The following is an 18,598-nucleotide window of genomic DNA, read 5'->3' on the forward strand; positions in this document are numbered from 1 at the left end:
TTCTGTAGGTGAGAAATGAGTGAGGTCCCTGCAATATCTTGTTTGATTTTCAAGTAAACTAAAACTGTTTGGGGTAGTAGGACACCTGTAGGTTATGGCTCTTTCAAGCCTTCTAAGAACTCAAGGAGCAAAGGAACATCTACTGTATCTAATAATTATTAAAAACTACATCTTTAGCTGAACAGATTATTTAGTTATATGATAGGTTTATTGTTGAAAAATAATTATACGGACTGTTTCCTTAAATGTATTCTAAAGACTTAAAATATCTAGTATAGTGGTTCTCAGAGTTTCTACCCAGTGTCAGCATTACTTGAATTTGTTGAAATTCCTGTTTTTTAGGCCTCAACTGAGACCTACTGCATCAGGAACTCTGACTAGGGCCCAGAAATCTTTTTGTGTGTGTGTGTGGGGTGGGGGCAGATAGGGGCAGGGTTTCGCTCTTACCACCTAGACTGAAGTACAGTGGCAAAATCACAGCTCACTGCAACCTCAAACTCCTGGGTTCAAGTGATCCTTCCCGCCTCCTTAGCCTCTTTAGTAACTAGGACTGTAGACATGCTCCACCAGGCCTGGCTCAATTTTAAAATTTTAACTTCAGTTTTTGTAGAGAGGTGTCTTGTATTGCTCAGATTGGTCTTGAACTCCTGGACTCAAGTGAAACTCCCGCCTTGGCCTCCCAAAGTGCTGAGATTACAGGCGTGAACCATCTCACTTGGCCCAGAAATCTTTTTTAACAAGCCCTTTAGGTGGTTCTGATACATTCTAAAATTTTGGAAGCACTGATCTTGTGCATGTTATGGTTTCAATCTTGTCAATAATAGTAGTAAATTTAAAAAAATACATATATATCCATTCTTACTTATTTTTGTTACTGGAGATAAAATAGGAATAGATATTATGTAGTCCAGGAAGGATCACAATTCAAGTTTAAACGGAGCTAGAATCTCTTCTAGCATGTCTGAAATGTGCATGTTCTGCCCTTTGGATAGTAAAATTGAAATTGGTTTTGTCAGATTATTTATCTTGAAGGATTCTTTTAGAAAAAAATTACTTTGTTTTGCTTTTGATCGCAGAGAAAAATGGAAACAGGAACCCTCAGAAGATGAACAGGAACAAGGCACCAGTGCAGAGAGTGAGCCAGAACAAAAGAAAGTAAAAGCCAGAAGACCTGTCCCCAGAAGGTGCACTGTTTGCTTAAGATCTCTACTTCTGGATGAACTTAATCTTCCATAGATTGGGAAGGATAATGTCCTGCTGAAATGAGAGTTTTAATGAGATGCGTTGTGTTTTGATTCTGGGTTTTAGATGTCTGCGGTTCACTTTCAGCCAGCCTACATTGCAGGTCTTACTGCTTCTTTCTTCACAGACTAGCTGTCGTGGGGCAAACATGTCTTCCACTTTTAGTAAAACTCCTTATATGTTTGGCCAGGGTACAGTCTCTTTTTGGGAGAACAAATTGTTTAAAACACTGTTTGCCTGGCTTAAAGCATACTTGAGTGGTTTATTACCTTGTTCATAAAATCTATATAACATTAAGCAAATAATCTGATTGTGTAGAGAAGGAGGTAGGCTGAAATAGCAGCAAATTATGCTAATTTTTGATAAGACAGATGGCAGCCTAAGATAGTGATGACAGGAAAAGGGAGTCAGAAGACAGGCCTCAGGGAAAATTACCTCCTTGTAGTATTGCTTAGAATGGACTCAGCAAACTATGCCCTTTGGGCCAAATTTCATCCACCACCTATTTTTATATGGCCTGTGAGCTAAGAATAGTTTTTATAGGTGAACATTTCTAATTTACAGTTTAAGGATAGAGAGCACTAAATTTGAACTCCAATTAAGTGAAATGTTACCCCTCAAAAACAATTCTGTTCTCATTAGTAGATATATATTGCAGTAAATGTACCCTATTATTTCATTTTGAATTTTATAAAAAAATTTGTGAAAATTTATTTTCTTTCATTATGTAAGGACCTATATATTGGTCCCCATTTTGCCTCTTGGCTGGCAGAGCCTAAAATATTTACTCTCTGGCCATTTACAGAAAAAGTTTGCCAACCTCTGGCCTAGGACATTGTACTTACCACCCAACCCCAGCAGGGGAATTTGTCAACTGAATTTTATCTTATTTTATCTCAGCTTAATGAGTTTATCTCAGAACTGTCACACCAGTTCTGTCTTTTAGAATTTTACTCATTATTTATTACATCGTTGATTATCTGTTTAGGTTTGGTTATGAGAAAGGTATGGGAGGTATGAGAGAAAGAGATAATAAATGTGATCATGAGTTTCCATTTCTCTCCCTCTCTTACTTCTTTCACCTTTTTATCACTGATGGAATATTTGGGGCTTTCCTTATGTGAGCTTCTAGACTGTGGCTTTCAATCCTGGCCATCTCCCTGGTCTGTCCAAGTTAATTCTGTGATAGGGCACACAGTCTCTTAGGTAGTATTCCAGGTATATTGTATACACATACAATAAAAACTTATGTATAGTTACTTCTTGTGCTTTGCTTTCTTCACACAGATAATAGCATCCTCTGCTTCTTGTTCTGTAGGTTTCTTTATCCTGGAAATCCTTTCATATTAGTATACAAAAAACTCTTTTTTTTTTTTATGAGTACATGGTACTGTTTAGTTTCCAGTTGAAGAATATTTAGAGTTTTCTTAATGTTTTGTTATTGCAAATAATGCTATAGTGAATACTTTATTATGCCTGTTTAGGTGTATATCAATAGGATTAATTCCTACAAGTAAAACTGTTAATTCCTACAAGTAAAATAGTTTGATAGCTATTTCCAGTTTGCCCACCAAAGAGATACTACCGTGAACAACATGGTGTGTATGTGTTTGTATATCAGGTAATCCTGATGAACATTTATGAAACATTCACATTCTTTCCCATAAATGAGAGAGGACTATCAGCATTAGAATGACCTTCCTGTTGAAAATCCAGATTTCTAGTGAATTAGAATTTCAGGGAGTAGGGCCCAAGAATATGCATGTTTAACATTCCTCAAGTGAAATGTTACATTCTGATGTATGAACCACTGCTCTGGGAAATACTGTTATATAAAGTAGACACCAAATGATAAAGTGAAGACTTAGCCTTTTGTTTCTCTTCTCATTTTAGAACAGTGCCCAAACCTCGTGTTAAAAAGCAGCCGAAGACTCAGCGTGGAAAGAGAAAAAAGCAAGATTCTTCTGATGAGGATGATGATGATGACGAAGCTCCCAAAAGGCAGACTCGTCGAAGAGCGGCTAAAAATGTTAGGTAAGTTGTATACCAGAAGTGTTTCACTGGTGTGATGTGATAAAGTAGTTGGTTAGATTTTGGTTCTCATAAGTCCGGGGTTGTGCACTTAATAGATAAAAATAACAACCTATGTCCTGAAGTTGTTTTCAGAAATCTGGTTAGCTTTCTTGCAAAAAGAATGGTATTGAGCCAAGGGGAATATCAAAAGAGTAGCAATAGCTCATTTGAAGCCTTCATTCCTAAAAAACACCACAAGTTCATGTCCTGTCCAATGGTGACTTAGTGGCATTATCTTCATTTCATAACATATTTTTCCATTAAAGATATTTGGATTATATTCCTACTTCTTCTGAATTGCTCTTTGAATCACAGACACTTTTCTGAGATTCAGCTTAATGTATTGCTACTTGAATCTGATTTTATCAAGTACTAATAGGATATGAAGCATTAATAGCAATTATCATTAGTGAAATAGGCCAGGCGCGGTGGCTCATGCCTGTAATTCCAACACTTTGGGAGGCTGAGGCCGGCAGATTGCTTGAGCCCAGGAGTTTGAGACCAGCCTGGACAACAGGGTGAGACCCTGTCTCTACAAAAAATAAGAAAAAGTTAGCCGAGTGTGGTGGCGGCATTCACCTGCAGTCCCAGCTACTTGGGAGGCTGAGGTGGGAGAATCCTGGGAGATGGAGGTTGCAGTGAGTTGAGATCACGCCACTGCACTCCACCCTAGGCAAAAAAGCTAGATCCTGTCTCAAAAAAGAAAAAGAAAAATGAAATAAAGGAACAGATATATGCAAACACTAGTAGTTTACTTTATAGAAATCAAGTATTTATTTTTTTAGATTTTACAGATTTCTTTTGTTCTTCATAGAGATGGTGAAAATGAATCCTAGAGACATTCATAACTTATTCAATGTATCCAGTTAATAATTCCAAAGCTAGGACTAGGCTTTGAGTATGCTAGTATATAGCCTAGCACTTTTTCTTACTACAACTGTACTACATCCAGGATTGTTTTTCTTTCTTGTGACTCAATCATTCGTTGTTAATATGTGATAGGAAGTTACATATATGTATATATATATATATATATATATATATATATAAATTTTTTTTTTTTTTTTGAGACGGAGTCTTGCTGTGTTGCCCAGGCTAGAGTGCAGTGGCGTGATCTCAGATCACTGCAACCTCTGCCTCCCGGATTCAAGTGATTCTCCTGCCTCAGCCTCCAGAGTAGCTGGGATTACAGGCACCCGCCATGCCAGCTAATTTTTGTATTTTTAGTAGATATGGGGTTCACCATGTTGGCCAGGCTGGTTTCTAACTCCTGACCTCGTGATTCACCTGTATCAGCCTCCCAAAGTGCAGGGATTACAGGTGTGAGCCTCCGCGCCTAGCCAATATTTTTCTTTTTTTAAACCAGGAAGTACTTGTTTGAAGCTTCCAGCAGTTTGGGAATATTTAAATTTCATATTCTTATTACTGGGAGACAACATACAGGGTTGACATTTTTAATTTTAGAAATATTGCTTCTCTTTTTGCCTGATGAAATAGTAGCAAATTTTTTCTTCCATTATGCTTTTTCTTTTTTTGTGGTAGTCTGCTTGTTTACATAATAATCTGATACTAAAAAATGAAAAAAATAGAAATGTCCTTATAATTTTCTATATCTTGCTTATACAAATTAGTATAAATATAGAATTTTTATTTTCAAATTGAGTTAGACTCCCTACAGTTGTACAGGAGCATGCATCAGCACTTTAGGAAAAAAAAGCAAGCTTTGAGCCTACTGAATGGCAGATCTATAAAACAACACGTTTTTGGAACCAAAAGGGTATGTTTTCTTATTCTAGTGATGGTTATGTGTGGCATTTTAATTCTGAAGAGATCATTTCTCATTTATTCAGCATTATTCCTCTTGCAGTTACAAAGAAGATGATGACTTTGAGACTGACTCAGATGATCTCATTGAAATGACTGGAGAAGGAGTTGATGAACAGCAAGATAATAGTGAAACTATTGAAAAAGTCTTAGATTCAAGACTGGGAAAGAAAGGAGGTATGTGTATTTGGGGAGCAAATTACATTTTGTGTATGCTCAGTAAGGCTTAGATTTTAGGTATTTTAACTCTGATGTGATGAATTTTAGTCTCCTGCTGTATTTGTTGTGATATGTAGAAGTCTTTCTGACCCAGTGTTTCAGAGCCGAGGACAAAGGAATGTGTCCACTATGTCTTTAAGATTTTAAATTAAGCTAGTGTAGATAAGTGTCAATGTTTCATAAAGCAGTGATACAGCAGAGATACCTGCTAATTAACATTAAGCAAATCCACCTTTGGTTATTTGTTTCTTAATCTCCTTGTGAAAATATCAAACTGGTTAAATAAATATTTTGGTAATATTGAAGATTTTTAAATATCTAATTTAGATATCTCATAACTAAGTTGCATTAAAGTAAACTTTCTGTAACGGAAATACCAAAATAATACTTAATGCTTTTTCTTTTGGCTTTTTTTTTTTTTTTCATTCTGGCTTCTATTGAGGTTAAGAAAGTTAACCGGGGACTTCTAGTAGGGGAGGTTAGAGGAGGATATTTTGGTGTTCTATCCTTAGTCTTGGAGAGAGGGATTTGTTTTCCGAGTTAGTAAGGGACCAAAACAAAAGGATGTTGCTGCTCTGTTTTTATTGTTTTTGAATAAGGGATTTCTTTGATTTCACCTGCAAATTTAGGAATATGTAAAATTTGGGTTTACATTTTTAAAATATTTGAAATTTTTGATTGAGTCCATTCTGTGTTGTTTGTGAGTTTGTACTTATTTCAAGTTGAAGTATTTTGATGCTTCATCCACAAAGGGAGTCTTTAGAGAATTGCATTCTTGGGAAGCTTTTTAATATCTGGTGTAATATGCTCTCTCTGAAGTGTACTTAATCCTTTTGCAGCCACTGGAGCTTCTACTACTGTATATGCGATTGAAGCTAATGGGGACCCTAGTGGTGACTTTGACACTGAAAAGGATGAAGGTGAAATCCAGTACCTCATCAAGTGGAAGGGTTGGTCTTACATCCACAGCACATGGGAGAGTGAAGAATCCTTACAGCAACAGAAAGTGAAGGGCCTAAAAAAACTAGAGAACTTCAAGAAAAAAGAGGATGAAATCAAACAATGGTATATTTTCCATCATGGATTAAAGAAATACATTTGCAGCCTGAAAGAAGGGAAGGTTTTAAAATAATGCATGGAGATCACAGCTATCTAGAATCTCAGATTTTGCTTTGATCATCTAAACATGGAGCCGTTTACAATTCTATTTTATAAGATTGTGACCTTAAGATACTATATTTTTATATATGGCTACCAAGTTTTTGGAGTTAACTAGCTTATGGAGCATTATTCACACATTCTTTAGTTTTCACAATAAATGCATGAGATTTTTACTGTTATTACACATTTTGTAGATGGGGAGAATACGGCACACAGCAATTCTGCAGGTGGACTCAGGATATGAACTCTGATGCCCTGTATCCAGAGCTCATTCTCTTAAGCACCCTGTTATTTTCCTGTAGTCAGGCTGGGGTGGCTTAGATGTAGAGAGTTAATATTCTGGAACTCTCTGGGTTATGATATACTTAAAACTAATTCTGGTTTTGTACAATTTGCAGAAATGATGTGAAGGAAATGATTAGGTAACTACTGAAACTGTGATAGTCCTCGTGTGTGTAGTTTACTTACAGCCTTGAATGTCTGGGTGTTGCATATGGGAAATATGTGGAGCTATAGCACACAAAAACCTAAACTGGGTAATAATGGTATCAAATTCAGCCTGAAGACATACCTGTCTGTGTGGTGTGATCAGCCTATTTTTGTGTCTGCAATGTGCACAGATTTTTGTGTCTGGAATGTGGACAGTAATTCTGGTTTTACTACTGTGCAAAATGTGCTACTTTAGTAAATTACATGTTTTTTCTTTGACTCAAAACTGAAAATATGTACCCCTTAGATGGTGAGGTAGGCTTGTAAAGCAGTTAGAAATTGAAATCCTCTGAAATATAATAATTCTAATATTAAGTTGCTACTGTTGTCATCTGAAAGGTTTTGGTAATAAGAATAACTAGTTTTACAAGTCATGTTTAATCAATCCTAAAACTCATACTTATATAAGAAAGGGCATACAGTTTTATTATCCTGATTTTTTTAGATGTATGAATTTGTCACATGAATCTGTCACATAAAATAGTTATTTCTGGGTCTCTTTTTAGACAGGACACATCAGAGGCAGGTAATTGGTATATCCTTCTATGAGTGTAAGGTTTTCAGTGTTCTCTAAAAGTGTTTTTTTTGTTTGTTTGTTTTGTTTTGTTTTGTAAAATCTCTGGCCTAATTACTAGTAAAGATTACTTAAGGGGCAAATGGGAGTAAAAAAATAAGTTTTCTTTTCCACCTTTGACTTTTACTTTGATGTATGTAGATCCCCAAACTTTAGTTTATGTGTACTTTTTCTGTCTGTCTGCCATTCAGGTTAGGGAAAGTTTCTCCTGAAGATGTAGAATATTTCAATTGCCAACAGGAGCTGGCTTCAGAGTTGAATAAACAGTATCAGATAGTAGAAAGAGTAATAGGTAAGTACATGGTAACTCACTTCAGCCATATTTGAACTTGAGGAATAGTGGCTTTTGCTTTTGGAAGTAATGTAAATTTTAAAAATGCACTTTGGAGACTAGACAGGTCCTAGATTTATTTTAAAGGAAAAGCTAAGAAGATTTGCTGGTAAATTTGGATGTGGTGGATGAGAGAAAGAGGTGTTAAGTATGACCTCAAGATTTGTGGCCTAAACATGTAGAAGTTTAGAGGTACCATTTACCGAAGTGGAAAGATGAAGGGAAGAGCTGATCATTGGAGTGGAAACCAAGAGCTTAGTTTGATATTTGTAAGTTTGATTTACTTCTTAGTCATCTAACTGGAGAATATAGTGAAGGCTGGAGCATATGTGAACCTGGAGCTTAGAACTCTTTAGTCTGGGCTGGAGATTTAAATTTGGAAATTGGTCAGTATTTAGATAGTATTTAAAGGCTAAGATTGAACAGGACCATCAGAAATAGAGTATCACATGGTAAGAAGAAGTAGTCTGAGAGCATTTCAGCGTTTGGAAGTCAGAAAGAAGCTAGCAAAGGAGACTGAGAAAGAACAGTTGGTGAGACAGGAGGAGAGCTGAGAGAGAGTGGTGGAAGCCTAGTGATTCCCATAGCCAGGAGAGAGGACATGCTGTCAGTCAAGGACGATTAGGACTGAGACTTGATCTGTGAATTTGGCACTGGCGAAACGCATCCATGGAGGGGTGGGAGTGCGGCCTGATTAGGGTACGTTCAAGAGAAAATGAGGGGATAGCAAGTATAAACAACTCGTTGGGGGAGTTTTCTTACAAAGGGGAACAGAGAAGTGGAGTGTCAGCCTGAGAGAGAGATGAGAAAAAGAATTTTTTTCTTCTTCTTTTTTTTTTTTTTTTTTTTTGAGATGGTGTCTTGCTCTGTTGCCCAGGCTGGAGTGCAGTAGCGTGATCTCGGCTCACTGCAACCTCTGCCTCCCGGGTTCAAGTGATTCTCCTGCCTCGGCCTTCCCAGTAGCTGGGATTACAGGCACCCCCCACCCCCACCACGCCTGGCTAATTTCTATATTTTTGGTAGAGACAGAGTTTCACCATGTTGGCCAGGTTGGTCTTGAACTCCTGGTCTCAAGCAGTCTGCCTGCCTTGGCCTCCCAAAGTGCTGGGATTACAGGTGTGAGCCACTATAATCCCACTTTTTTTTCTTTTTTAAGATGTGAGGTAGTAGAATATATTTGCATTTTATTCATAGAACCTAAAATCTTTCATTCTTCATTGTGTTTATAACTTTTCTGTCTTATTTTGTATTTGTTTAGCTGTGAAGACAAGTAAATCTACATTGGGTCAAACAGATTTTCCAGGTAAGCAAGAAATTTTATTTATAAATGTTCTTCAACATTTCAGAACAGTGTTATGTTTTGCAGATTATTTGGTTTTGCCACATGATGTTTTATTGATTATGCATAAAACAGAATGTCATTTTTCACTTTTAATTGACAGTTGCTAATCTATAAATTTTTTTTATATGAAATAGCTCATAGTCGGAAGCCGGCACCCTCAAATGAGCCTGAATATCTATGTAAATGGATGGGACTTCCCTATTCAGAGTGTAGCTGGGAAGATGAAGCCCTCATTGGAAAGAAGTTCCAGAATTGCATTGACAGCTTCCACAGTAGGAACAACTCAAAAACCATCCCAACAAGAGAATGCAAGGTATGGTGATGGTTGGCTTTTGTTTTTTCAGGGAGAAGATATACTGATAAAGAGGACTGGTCACATATGTGCTGAGAAAATATTACAAAATGAAATGATGATTGCCATTTTGAAGTGAAAGAAGATGATTTAAATGTGACATTAAAGCAAAAGGAGAGAATGAATTATTTCATGGCTTTGCTGACTTCTTTAATCTTGCAATTTACATAATTAGAAATAGAGATATTTTAGAGAATACTTGAAAGGATTTAGGCACTTTTATTTTATTTTATTTTATTATTTTATTTTGAAACAGAGTTTCACTCTGTCGCCCAAGCTAGAGTGCACTGGCGCTATCTTGGCTAACTGCAACCTCTGTCTCCTGGGTTCAAGTGATTCTCCTGCCTCAGCCTCCTGAGCAGCTGGGATTACAGGCACGCACCGCCACTTCCAGCTAATTTTTTGTATTTTTAGCAGAGATGGGGTTTCACCATGTTGGTCAGGCTGGTCTCAAACTCCTGACCTCAGATGATCCACCCACCTTGGCCATCCACCCACCTTGGCCTCCCAAAGTGCTAGGATTACAGGCGTGAGTCACCATGCCCAGCTGCATTTAGGCACTTTAAAAGAGAAGTGAAGCCAGTTGCAGTGGCTCACACCTGTGGTTCCAGCTACTTGGGAGGCTGAGGCGGCAGGATTGCTTGAGCACAGGGGTTTGAGGCCAACCTGGGCAAGATTGTGATACCCGTTCTCTAAAAAAATAAAATAAAACAGAGAGTGGGAAGTGATAGAAAAGGCGAGTGTCTTTGAATTCTAAGTTAGAAATTAAATATATAGGCTTATTTGCTAGATTGGCTGAATAAATCCTTTCCTTGGAATTTATTCCATCAGGAAACTGATGTGCTTGGGTCCTCAGTAATGAAATATCAGACAAGTGATATGTCTCTGAGAAGTTGACATTCATGTTAATGGCACTAGAAGTCTATCTGTGAAAACCAGTATTTAATTGCCAAAGAGTGTGATAGGGAAAATGTGGTCAGAGAAGCACCGATGTAGAAGTCTCTCAGCTCCAGTGGTCATTTAATGGGTTTTAAGAGAAAGTTGTGGTTGTTGAACTGCCTCTGGCCCTTGTATAACGGATTGGTGCCGCTGGCTATACAGACAAGAGGGGGCCCAGGGTATTGCCCTCCTATGAAAGGTATCAAGAGAAAGATTCTTATAGTTCAATAGGAGAACTGCTAGACCCCAGGGGTGAGGAGAAGAGGAATGATGTTGACAAGTGCATCAAGGTCAAAGTGTGTGTGTCTTGGCTACCTCGAAGGGTATTTTGACTTTATCTTCTAGGTATTTGTACAACTGAGTACAGTGGCATTATGAATAGTTTTGTTTAGAAAGCTTCATATAATAGCAGTATATAGGAGACTCTGGAGTAAGTAATTATTAAAGCCAGAAGCTCCAGCCAGTAAGATGTCATTGAAGTCCATGAATGAAGGAGTAGTGTGAGGACAAGGGAAGTAACAGTGGCATGGAAGGAGTGGATGGGAGAACAGTTACGGGGTAGGTTTGGTAGGAGTGGATGGATGGCTGGGTTTTGGAGTTGAGAGTAACCAGTCGGATTCCATTCACTGCCAGCTGCCCTCATAGAGAGCTGAATACATCAATAACCTTATCAAATATTCTTATTAGGATGATACTTCTCATAATGTGCCCTGTAGAGCACTAATCTTCAGAGAAATGTCCCCTGAAAAAAGACTTTTGGCCATGTAACTTTGGGATACATCCCTGAATAAATTTCTCCTGTAAATTCACGCCATGGACACACATTTCAGACTTTGAAAAGTCATGAGTAAAGAAATTGTATAACTTTTTGATCGGTTGTTTCCTAAACTGATTTGGCCACAGAATCCCATTTTATGCAAACCATAGAGACTGACCTCACTAGAATGCTGTCCTTTAAGCTTCTGGGGGGTGAAAACAACCTTCCCTTCAGAAGCTTGTTGTTTCTGAAGGGAAAACCAAATTCACGCAATTAAAGAGTTTAAGGTAGATGGGCTGCATTTCTGAATTTACAAATCCTGTTATGGTGAAGATCAACTGTATTTAGCATATGACAGCTGGAGGCAATGTTTTGTACTCTTCAGAATAAGATAACATAAAGATAATTGTTTCTGAAAATAGGAGACTCTCACTGCCATATAATAGACAAGACATAAAGTGCTATTTAATGATGTTCATAGACTTATTTCAGGTAAGGGGCAAGTTAACTAAAAATATTTTATTTGAAGATGAACTAACTCTGGCTTATGGAATATAAACCATGAAGAAAGGGGTGATGGAGTGAGGTGGTGATTCACACACGAAATTTAAGTTTTTGGCCAGGCGCGGTGGCTCACGCCTGTAATCCCAGCACTGTGGGAGGCTGAGGTGGGCAGATCATGAGGTCAGGAGATCGAGACCATCCTGGCTAGCAAGGTGAAACCCCGTCTCTACTAAAAATACAAAAATAGCTGGGCGTGGGTGGTGGCAGGTGCCTGTATGTAGTCCCAGCTACTTGGGAGGCTGAGGCAGGAGAATGGCGTGAACCTGGGAGGCGGAGCTTGCAGTGAGCTGAGATTGGGCCACTGCACGCCAGCCTGGGTGACAGAGCAAGACTCCGTCTCAAAAAAAAAAAAAAAAGGAAATTTAAGTTTTTATGCTTTGATGCCGAATATGTGAATTGTGGCTAGTGTTTTAACATAGTAGCAGTAAGAAAATTTTCTCAGACTTGGGCTTTTGTTTTTCAGGCCCTGAAGCAGAGACCACGATTTGTAGCTTTAAAGAAACAACCTGCATATTTAGGAGGGGAGAATCTGGAACTTCGAGATTATCAGCTAGAAGGTCTAAACTGGCTTGCTCATTCCTGGTGCAAGTAGGTAGAAAAATATAAGTGCAGTTTTCCTTACCGTTTCTGGCTTCTTTATTGTTAGATGTCAAGAATTTTTTTTTTTCTTTTGTCACACCCTTGTTGTATCTCAACCAAGAAATCTTTATACTGCATATTACAGAAATAAAAGATGATTGAGAGAAATGCTTCCTGGGAGTTTTTATGTATGTGTAATGCCATTTTATTCTGATCTAAAGAATACTTTGTTATTTCATTATTTGGTGGGTAATTTGTCATAGCCAGAAACCTGTATTATCATATGTTACTCATGAGTGTAAATAGCAAGTTAAGTCACCCAAATCTTTAATGTAGAAGGAGTTATTCAGAAGAAAGAAGAAAATGTCTTTTTCACATGTATTTTCTTTCTAGGCCAGGGAAGCCTTTAAATTAATTTCCTATAGTAGTGCTGTAGAGAATGTGATTCCCCTCCCTTCACTCCACTCCCTACCTATATAGTCTGTAGGATTATCCTGTTCAGAGGAAGGTTGAACCTGCGAAAGTATTCTTTTTATAATAAGACCACATTAATCTTGAGGGGGGGGGCGAAAAAAAGATGAGACAATGATAGCACTGGAAGTTTAAAGGTACTTTTGGGAAGTACTTATAAATTTCCTTCACCAATTTCAAGTAGTTCCTAATTACTAAGTGCTAGGTGTTAGAAACAAATGCTTGTTTCTCGGTGCTGAAAAGAACTAGTGCTCAAGGAATTTTCTCAGCAAGGCGATTTTACTTTCTGCAGAAAGGGTGCTTCTTGGAAGCCTAATTGTCATGAGAGCACACCGAACAAAGAAAAGCAGAGGTTTTTATCCCTGACTCATTGGGTCCTTACTGCTGTGTCCTGTCTCCATTGGCTGGAGCTGGACCGCACAATCTAGACTGATTCCGATTGGCTAAAAACTTAAAACTTTCCTAAATAGATAAACGCACAATGGAAAACAAAGGAAGGGGGTTGTTTACAGGAAACTAGGAGAATAATAACATTTCCAAATAAGGAAGGGGTGTAGGCTGTAAGCCGGGAAATGCCTGGGCATGTTCGGACATGTCTGAGCAGATTATAGTCCAGAACAAATAACCTGGTTAAAGTACAAGGACACAGAATGTACTTTATTCCCTTACTATATTTAACAGCCACATAGGGCTTAACAAAGAGTTAGTTATTAGCAAAAAGCAAGGGAGCTTGAAGGAAGTTAATTTCTAAAAGAAACTATTATTTCTAACACTTGTTATTTATTCTTTAACAAAAAAGGAAACTTTGAAGAGGAACTTTTTACTTTTCACATACGGATCCATTAGTCCTGGAGAATTTAACAGTGAACCAATATAGATGTATTTTGCTGTCCTTACAGAACATGCAGTGTAAGAAGTACCTTTAATGCCTACTATACACTTCTTTCCCGAAGTAACCAATTAAGTGCAAACGCTTAATGTCGTTAGTGTTTTATAGTAAAGCAAAAAGTCCTTATTTAGAATTAGATGTACAGGCCTGTGCAACATGGCAAAACCCCATCTTTACCAAGAAATACAAAAATTAGCGGGACATGGTGGCATGCTTATGTAGTCTCAGCTACTTGGGGGCTGAGGTGGGAGGATTGCTTGAGCCCAGGACGCCAAGGTTGCAGTGAACCATTTTCACACCATTGCACTCCAGCCTGGGTGACAAAGCGAAACTTTACCTTTAAAAAAAAAAAAAAAAAAAAAAGGACAGCTTAAAATATATTTTTTCCCCTCAATGCTGAAAGGAAGGTTTCTAGTTATAGAGATGCGTTTACAGTGACTTTTTCCCAAGTGAACCATCTCCTACTTTTTATCTGATAAAATCTAATACAATATTTAATACTCAGTTGTGAAAATTAGGTGTCTTGAGAAGATTGTTTGAGAATGTGGGTTTGATATAATGATTCTGAATTGCTTAAAAATGATTTTTCCTTTTAGAGGATAGTGGGACCTAATTCATCTAAATGACAGTTATAAAGTTAGATGAACTTTAATTGTGATCTAATCCTCTCATTTTATAGTTGAGGGCTCTTAGGAACAAAGGTGCCATGTACCCATCCAGTGTTGCATGGTGTTTTGTGTATAGTCCTTGGCCAGCATTTTTTAGACTTTTTATTTTTTTAGTTTTTTTGAGACTGAGTTTTGCTCTGTTGCCCAGGCTGGAGCACAGTGGAATGATCTTGGCTCACTGCAACCTCCAATTCCCAGGTTCACGTGATTCTCCTGCCTCAGGCTCTTGAGTAGCTGGGATTACAGGCACGTACCACCATGCCTGGCTAATTTTTGTATTTTTAGTAGAGACAGGGTTTCACCATGTTGGCCAAGCTGGTCTTGAACTCCTGACCTCAAGTGATCTGCCCGCCTTGGCCTCCCAAAGTGCTGGGATTACAGCCATGAGCTACCGCGCCTCGTTAGCATTTTTTTACTTTAAACCAAAAGAATAAAAATCAATTGAAAAGGGCTCAAGCACCTGTTAAGCCCTGGTCACAGGAATGTTACATTACGTAATGTGCTATTTTGGTCTGGTTCCAGAAAAACAGGTGAATCAATTCAAACCTACTGTAGTCTGCTTATGTAGACAATGGCATTTTCTAGGGGCAGGAAATATTGGAGAAACTTAACTATGCTTCCTCCTCAATAGTATTGAAAAGTGAGGGAAATGAGAAGGAAATTACTCAAAGGAATATACTACGTCGTTTAAACTGTATAGGAAATTAGGTGTACCTGAGATGTATAGTGGTATGGCTTCATCATTCTCCCTTCCACAAGTGTGATCTTCTTTGTTTCTGTATTTTACCCTTTAAACTAGCTAGTTTGTAGAACACAGAAGGTATTTTTAGAAATTATGTCTTTTTGGTGAATTAAATGTCTTGTTTTTCGAATCAGTTAGGTTACCTTAAACTCATAAATTACTTTTAGTTCTTTCTGATTTGCTGATTAAGCACATATTATGTATACGTGCAAACTTTCAGTGTCCTTATTTTCAAGAACCTTTTTATAATGTTTGCAATCTGATGTCTTACATGTAGTCCTAATTTCCTGCCAAAATGACTGTGTTCTGTTTCCCAAATATATTTTCCTAACTGGCTGTTTCTTCAATTTTAAATTTTTTTCTTAGATACTCTTTTTCCATTAATATCCTGTTGAAATCTAGCCCGTTTTGTAGAGTAGTGTTTCTCAAACTGTGGCTTAAGGTAGTGGTTCCCAACGTTTTTGGCACTAGGGACCGGTTTCGTGGAAGACAGTTTTTACACAGGCTGGGGAGGAGGGAGGGGGATGGTTTCTGGATGATTCAAGCACATTACATTTATTGTGCACTTTATTTCTATTATTATTACATTATACTATATAATGTAGAATCAGTGGGAGCCCTGAGTTTGTTTTCCTGCGACTGGACGGTCCCATCTGGGGGTGATGGGAGACAGCGACAGATCACCAGGCATTACATTCTCATAAGGAGTGTGCAGCGTAGATCCCTCACATGTGTAGTTCATAGTGGGGTTCATGCTCCTATGAGAATCTAATGCCGTTGCTGATCTGACAGGAGGCGGAGCTCAGGCACTAATGCCAGCAATGGGGAGCGGCTGAAAATACAGATGAAGCTTCCCTCCGTCACCTGCTGCTCACCTTCTGCTGTGCAGCTGGGTTCCCGAGTGGAGAATCCTGGTCTGGTCTAAGGAATACCTGAGTCAGAATCTCCGAAGGTGTTTGTCAGCCCTTTTCCATATATTATTTAGTAGATCTAGGGTGGGGTCCACATGTATGATCTGTAGCCTACCCCTGCTTTAGACCAAAGTGTATTTAAAACAAGCGCCATGCACCTATACATGTATGTCTAGGAAATAGTGTGTGTGGCATTAAACAACCCAGGGGCCTGCAGTGGAACGGGGTGGGCCAGCCATAGGAGTCACCAGCGGTGCTGATAGCTTTCTCTATTGATGGAGTCTAAGATTACATGCTTGTCTTCACTTTTTACAAAGCCTGTCTTCTCTGTGATAAAAGATAGCCCATGGAAGGTGATGTGAAAAGCCTGAAGATCAAGAGTCTGACAAGGCTGTCATAGTAATCCAAGTCTGGATAGGTCACTTGTTATTCTGCTTTTTATGGTTTCTACTTTCTTCCTTATGTCGAAAGCTGAAGTAATTGCAGATGAGAAGAAATACATTTGAGGCTTATGAATGACACCTTGCTCGGCTGTTATTGTGAAGCATTGGTGTCATTGCTGTTTATGCACATTCTTTGTTTTGGTGAACTAATGATTTTTTTGTTTTTATTTATTTTTTCTTTCTGCAGAAATAATAGTGTAATCCTTGCTGATGAAATGGGCCTAGGAAAGACCATCCAGACCATATCATTCCTCTCCTACCTGTTCCACCAACACCAGCTGTATGGCCCCTTTCTTATAGTCGTCCCTTTATCCACCCTCACCTCATGGCAGAGAGAGTTTGAAATCTGGGCACCAGAGATTAACGTAGTGGTTTACATAGGTGACCTGATGAGCAGAAATACGGTGTGTAAACAAAAAGAGCTGGGATAGAATTTGTGTTATAAATGTAATTTGGAAATTGACTTAAAGCCTTTAGTAGATCATTAGTAAAATTTTTGGTTATTATTCTGATACTGTGCCATGTTCTCAATATTAGGAGGTTTATCTGTCACAAAAGTGCAACTCAGATGTTCTTTAACAAATATGCTTACTAGTTAAAAAGCAACAGCAGTATGTGAGTAGGAATCTCTTTTAGCTGGGTTGCAATATTAAATTTTTCTTCTCTCTGCCCTTTTTACTTCTAAGACTGCTTTACATGAGATAATATGGAGTTAATACTTTGTGTAATATTAATATTATTTTTGCTATCTCAATGGACATATTACTGAAAATAATCATTCTTCAAATTTCTTAATTTCTTAAACAGTGAGGTTGCATAACTTATAAAAAAGGAATAAAAGTAAAGGAAAACAAGCTATTTTAGGACTGTAGAAATAAGAATTATCCTAAACTGTTACCAAACTTTATTTGGGCATCATGAATTTAGAACACAGTGACTTAAGTTTATCTTTGTTTAGCAGATATTTTCTTTATAGTAACTTTTTTTTAAAGCACCTACTGTGTGCTAGATGTTGTGCTGGGTGCTTTACGTATAATACCTGTAATCTTCATGATAGTCTTCAAAGTTGATGGCATTCTTTCCTACTACTGATGAAGAATTGACTCAGAGAGTCTTAACACGTGACCCTAGCAAGCAAGAATGTGGCAGAGCTCAGATTCGGACACAGGTGTTTCTATCTAGTCCAGAGCTTTGCTCTTTCATCACTGTATATAAACTATTTCTGGGAAACTGCTTGTAATAAGAGCAAGCCATCAGCAATGTTTAAACATTTGAGTTACATGTTGTAATCATATATTTTCATGCAAATTCAAATTTATTTTTGGTAAATACTTTCATTAAAATTGTGTAACTTAAACACTGGCTGATTTCATTGGCCTAATTTTGAGTTTCTAAGAATATAGTTTTAGCTTTGTTAAGTCATTTGTTAACCGTTAAAGAAGAAAAAAGAGAAATTTATAGGTTTACAAAATAGCTTAAAGCACTACATTCCAAAAATGATTGCAAACAAAGAAAATGAACTCTAAAAAATTGTAGTCAGAGAAGTTTTCTTTGCTATCTCCAGTTCTCCTTTTCTTTGTTCTTTTTACCCCCACTTGGTGGCAATCACCTGTAGGCACTTACTATCTTGTTCTCCAGTTCCTAACTTGACAGCCAAACTGCAAGAGCTTTGTCATGAGTCTTCGTGCTTGCTGAGTGTCCAGTTATACTTCAGTATGAATGTGCTCATCTTTGTGTTCTTTTACATTGACGTTATTATACGTATTGTATTATATTTTCATCTTATAAGCCTCTCTTTTTGTTGGGGGATATATCTCTTTGGTCTATGGTTGATGAAATTCCAAAGGTTGGAATTTGTTTTACTTGTTAATATATGTATTTTCCTATTCAAAAAGTAAATAAATTGCATTTTTAAAAGAAATTTCTAAGGATCTGGGAGATCCCTTGTTGAGTTCAAGTCACCAGGGTTCAGTAGCTGATGAAGTACATTTTCTTCATTAGATGTATTTCTGGGGGCCAGTTTCTTCT

At 37.7% G+C, this 18,598-nt stretch overlaps 1 protein-coding gene across 8 annotated transcripts in view; it reads left to right on the top strand.

Moving 5' to 3' along the window:
- Nucleotides 1–18,598, top strand: part of CHD2 (chromodomain helicase DNA binding protein 2) — a 142,092-nt gene that overhangs the window by 50,950 nt on the left and 72,544 nt on the right. For all 8 annotated transcript variants that reach the window (XM_063716057.1, XM_054531208.2, XM_054531212.2 and 5 more), the window contains 9 exon segments: nucleotides 1,077–1,184; nucleotides 3,136–3,276; nucleotides 5,183–5,316; nucleotides 6,198–6,423; nucleotides 7,774–7,874; nucleotides 9,172–9,216; nucleotides 9,390–9,568; nucleotides 12,331–12,455; nucleotides 16,758–16,974. In XM_063716057.1, coding sequence (XP_063572127.1) covers nucleotides 1,077–1,184; nucleotides 3,136–3,276; nucleotides 5,183–5,316; nucleotides 6,198–6,423; nucleotides 7,774–7,874; nucleotides 9,172–9,216; nucleotides 9,390–9,568; nucleotides 12,331–12,455; nucleotides 16,758–16,974 — 1,276 coding nt within the window.

This window comes from Pongo abelii, chromosome 16, assembly GCF_028885655.2.
Source record: "Pongo abelii isolate AG06213 chromosome 16, NHGRI_mPonAbe1-v2.0_pri, whole genome shotgun sequence".
NCBI classification, from domain to species: domain Eukaryota; kingdom Metazoa; phylum Chordata; class Mammalia; order Primates; family Hominidae; genus Pongo; species Pongo abelii.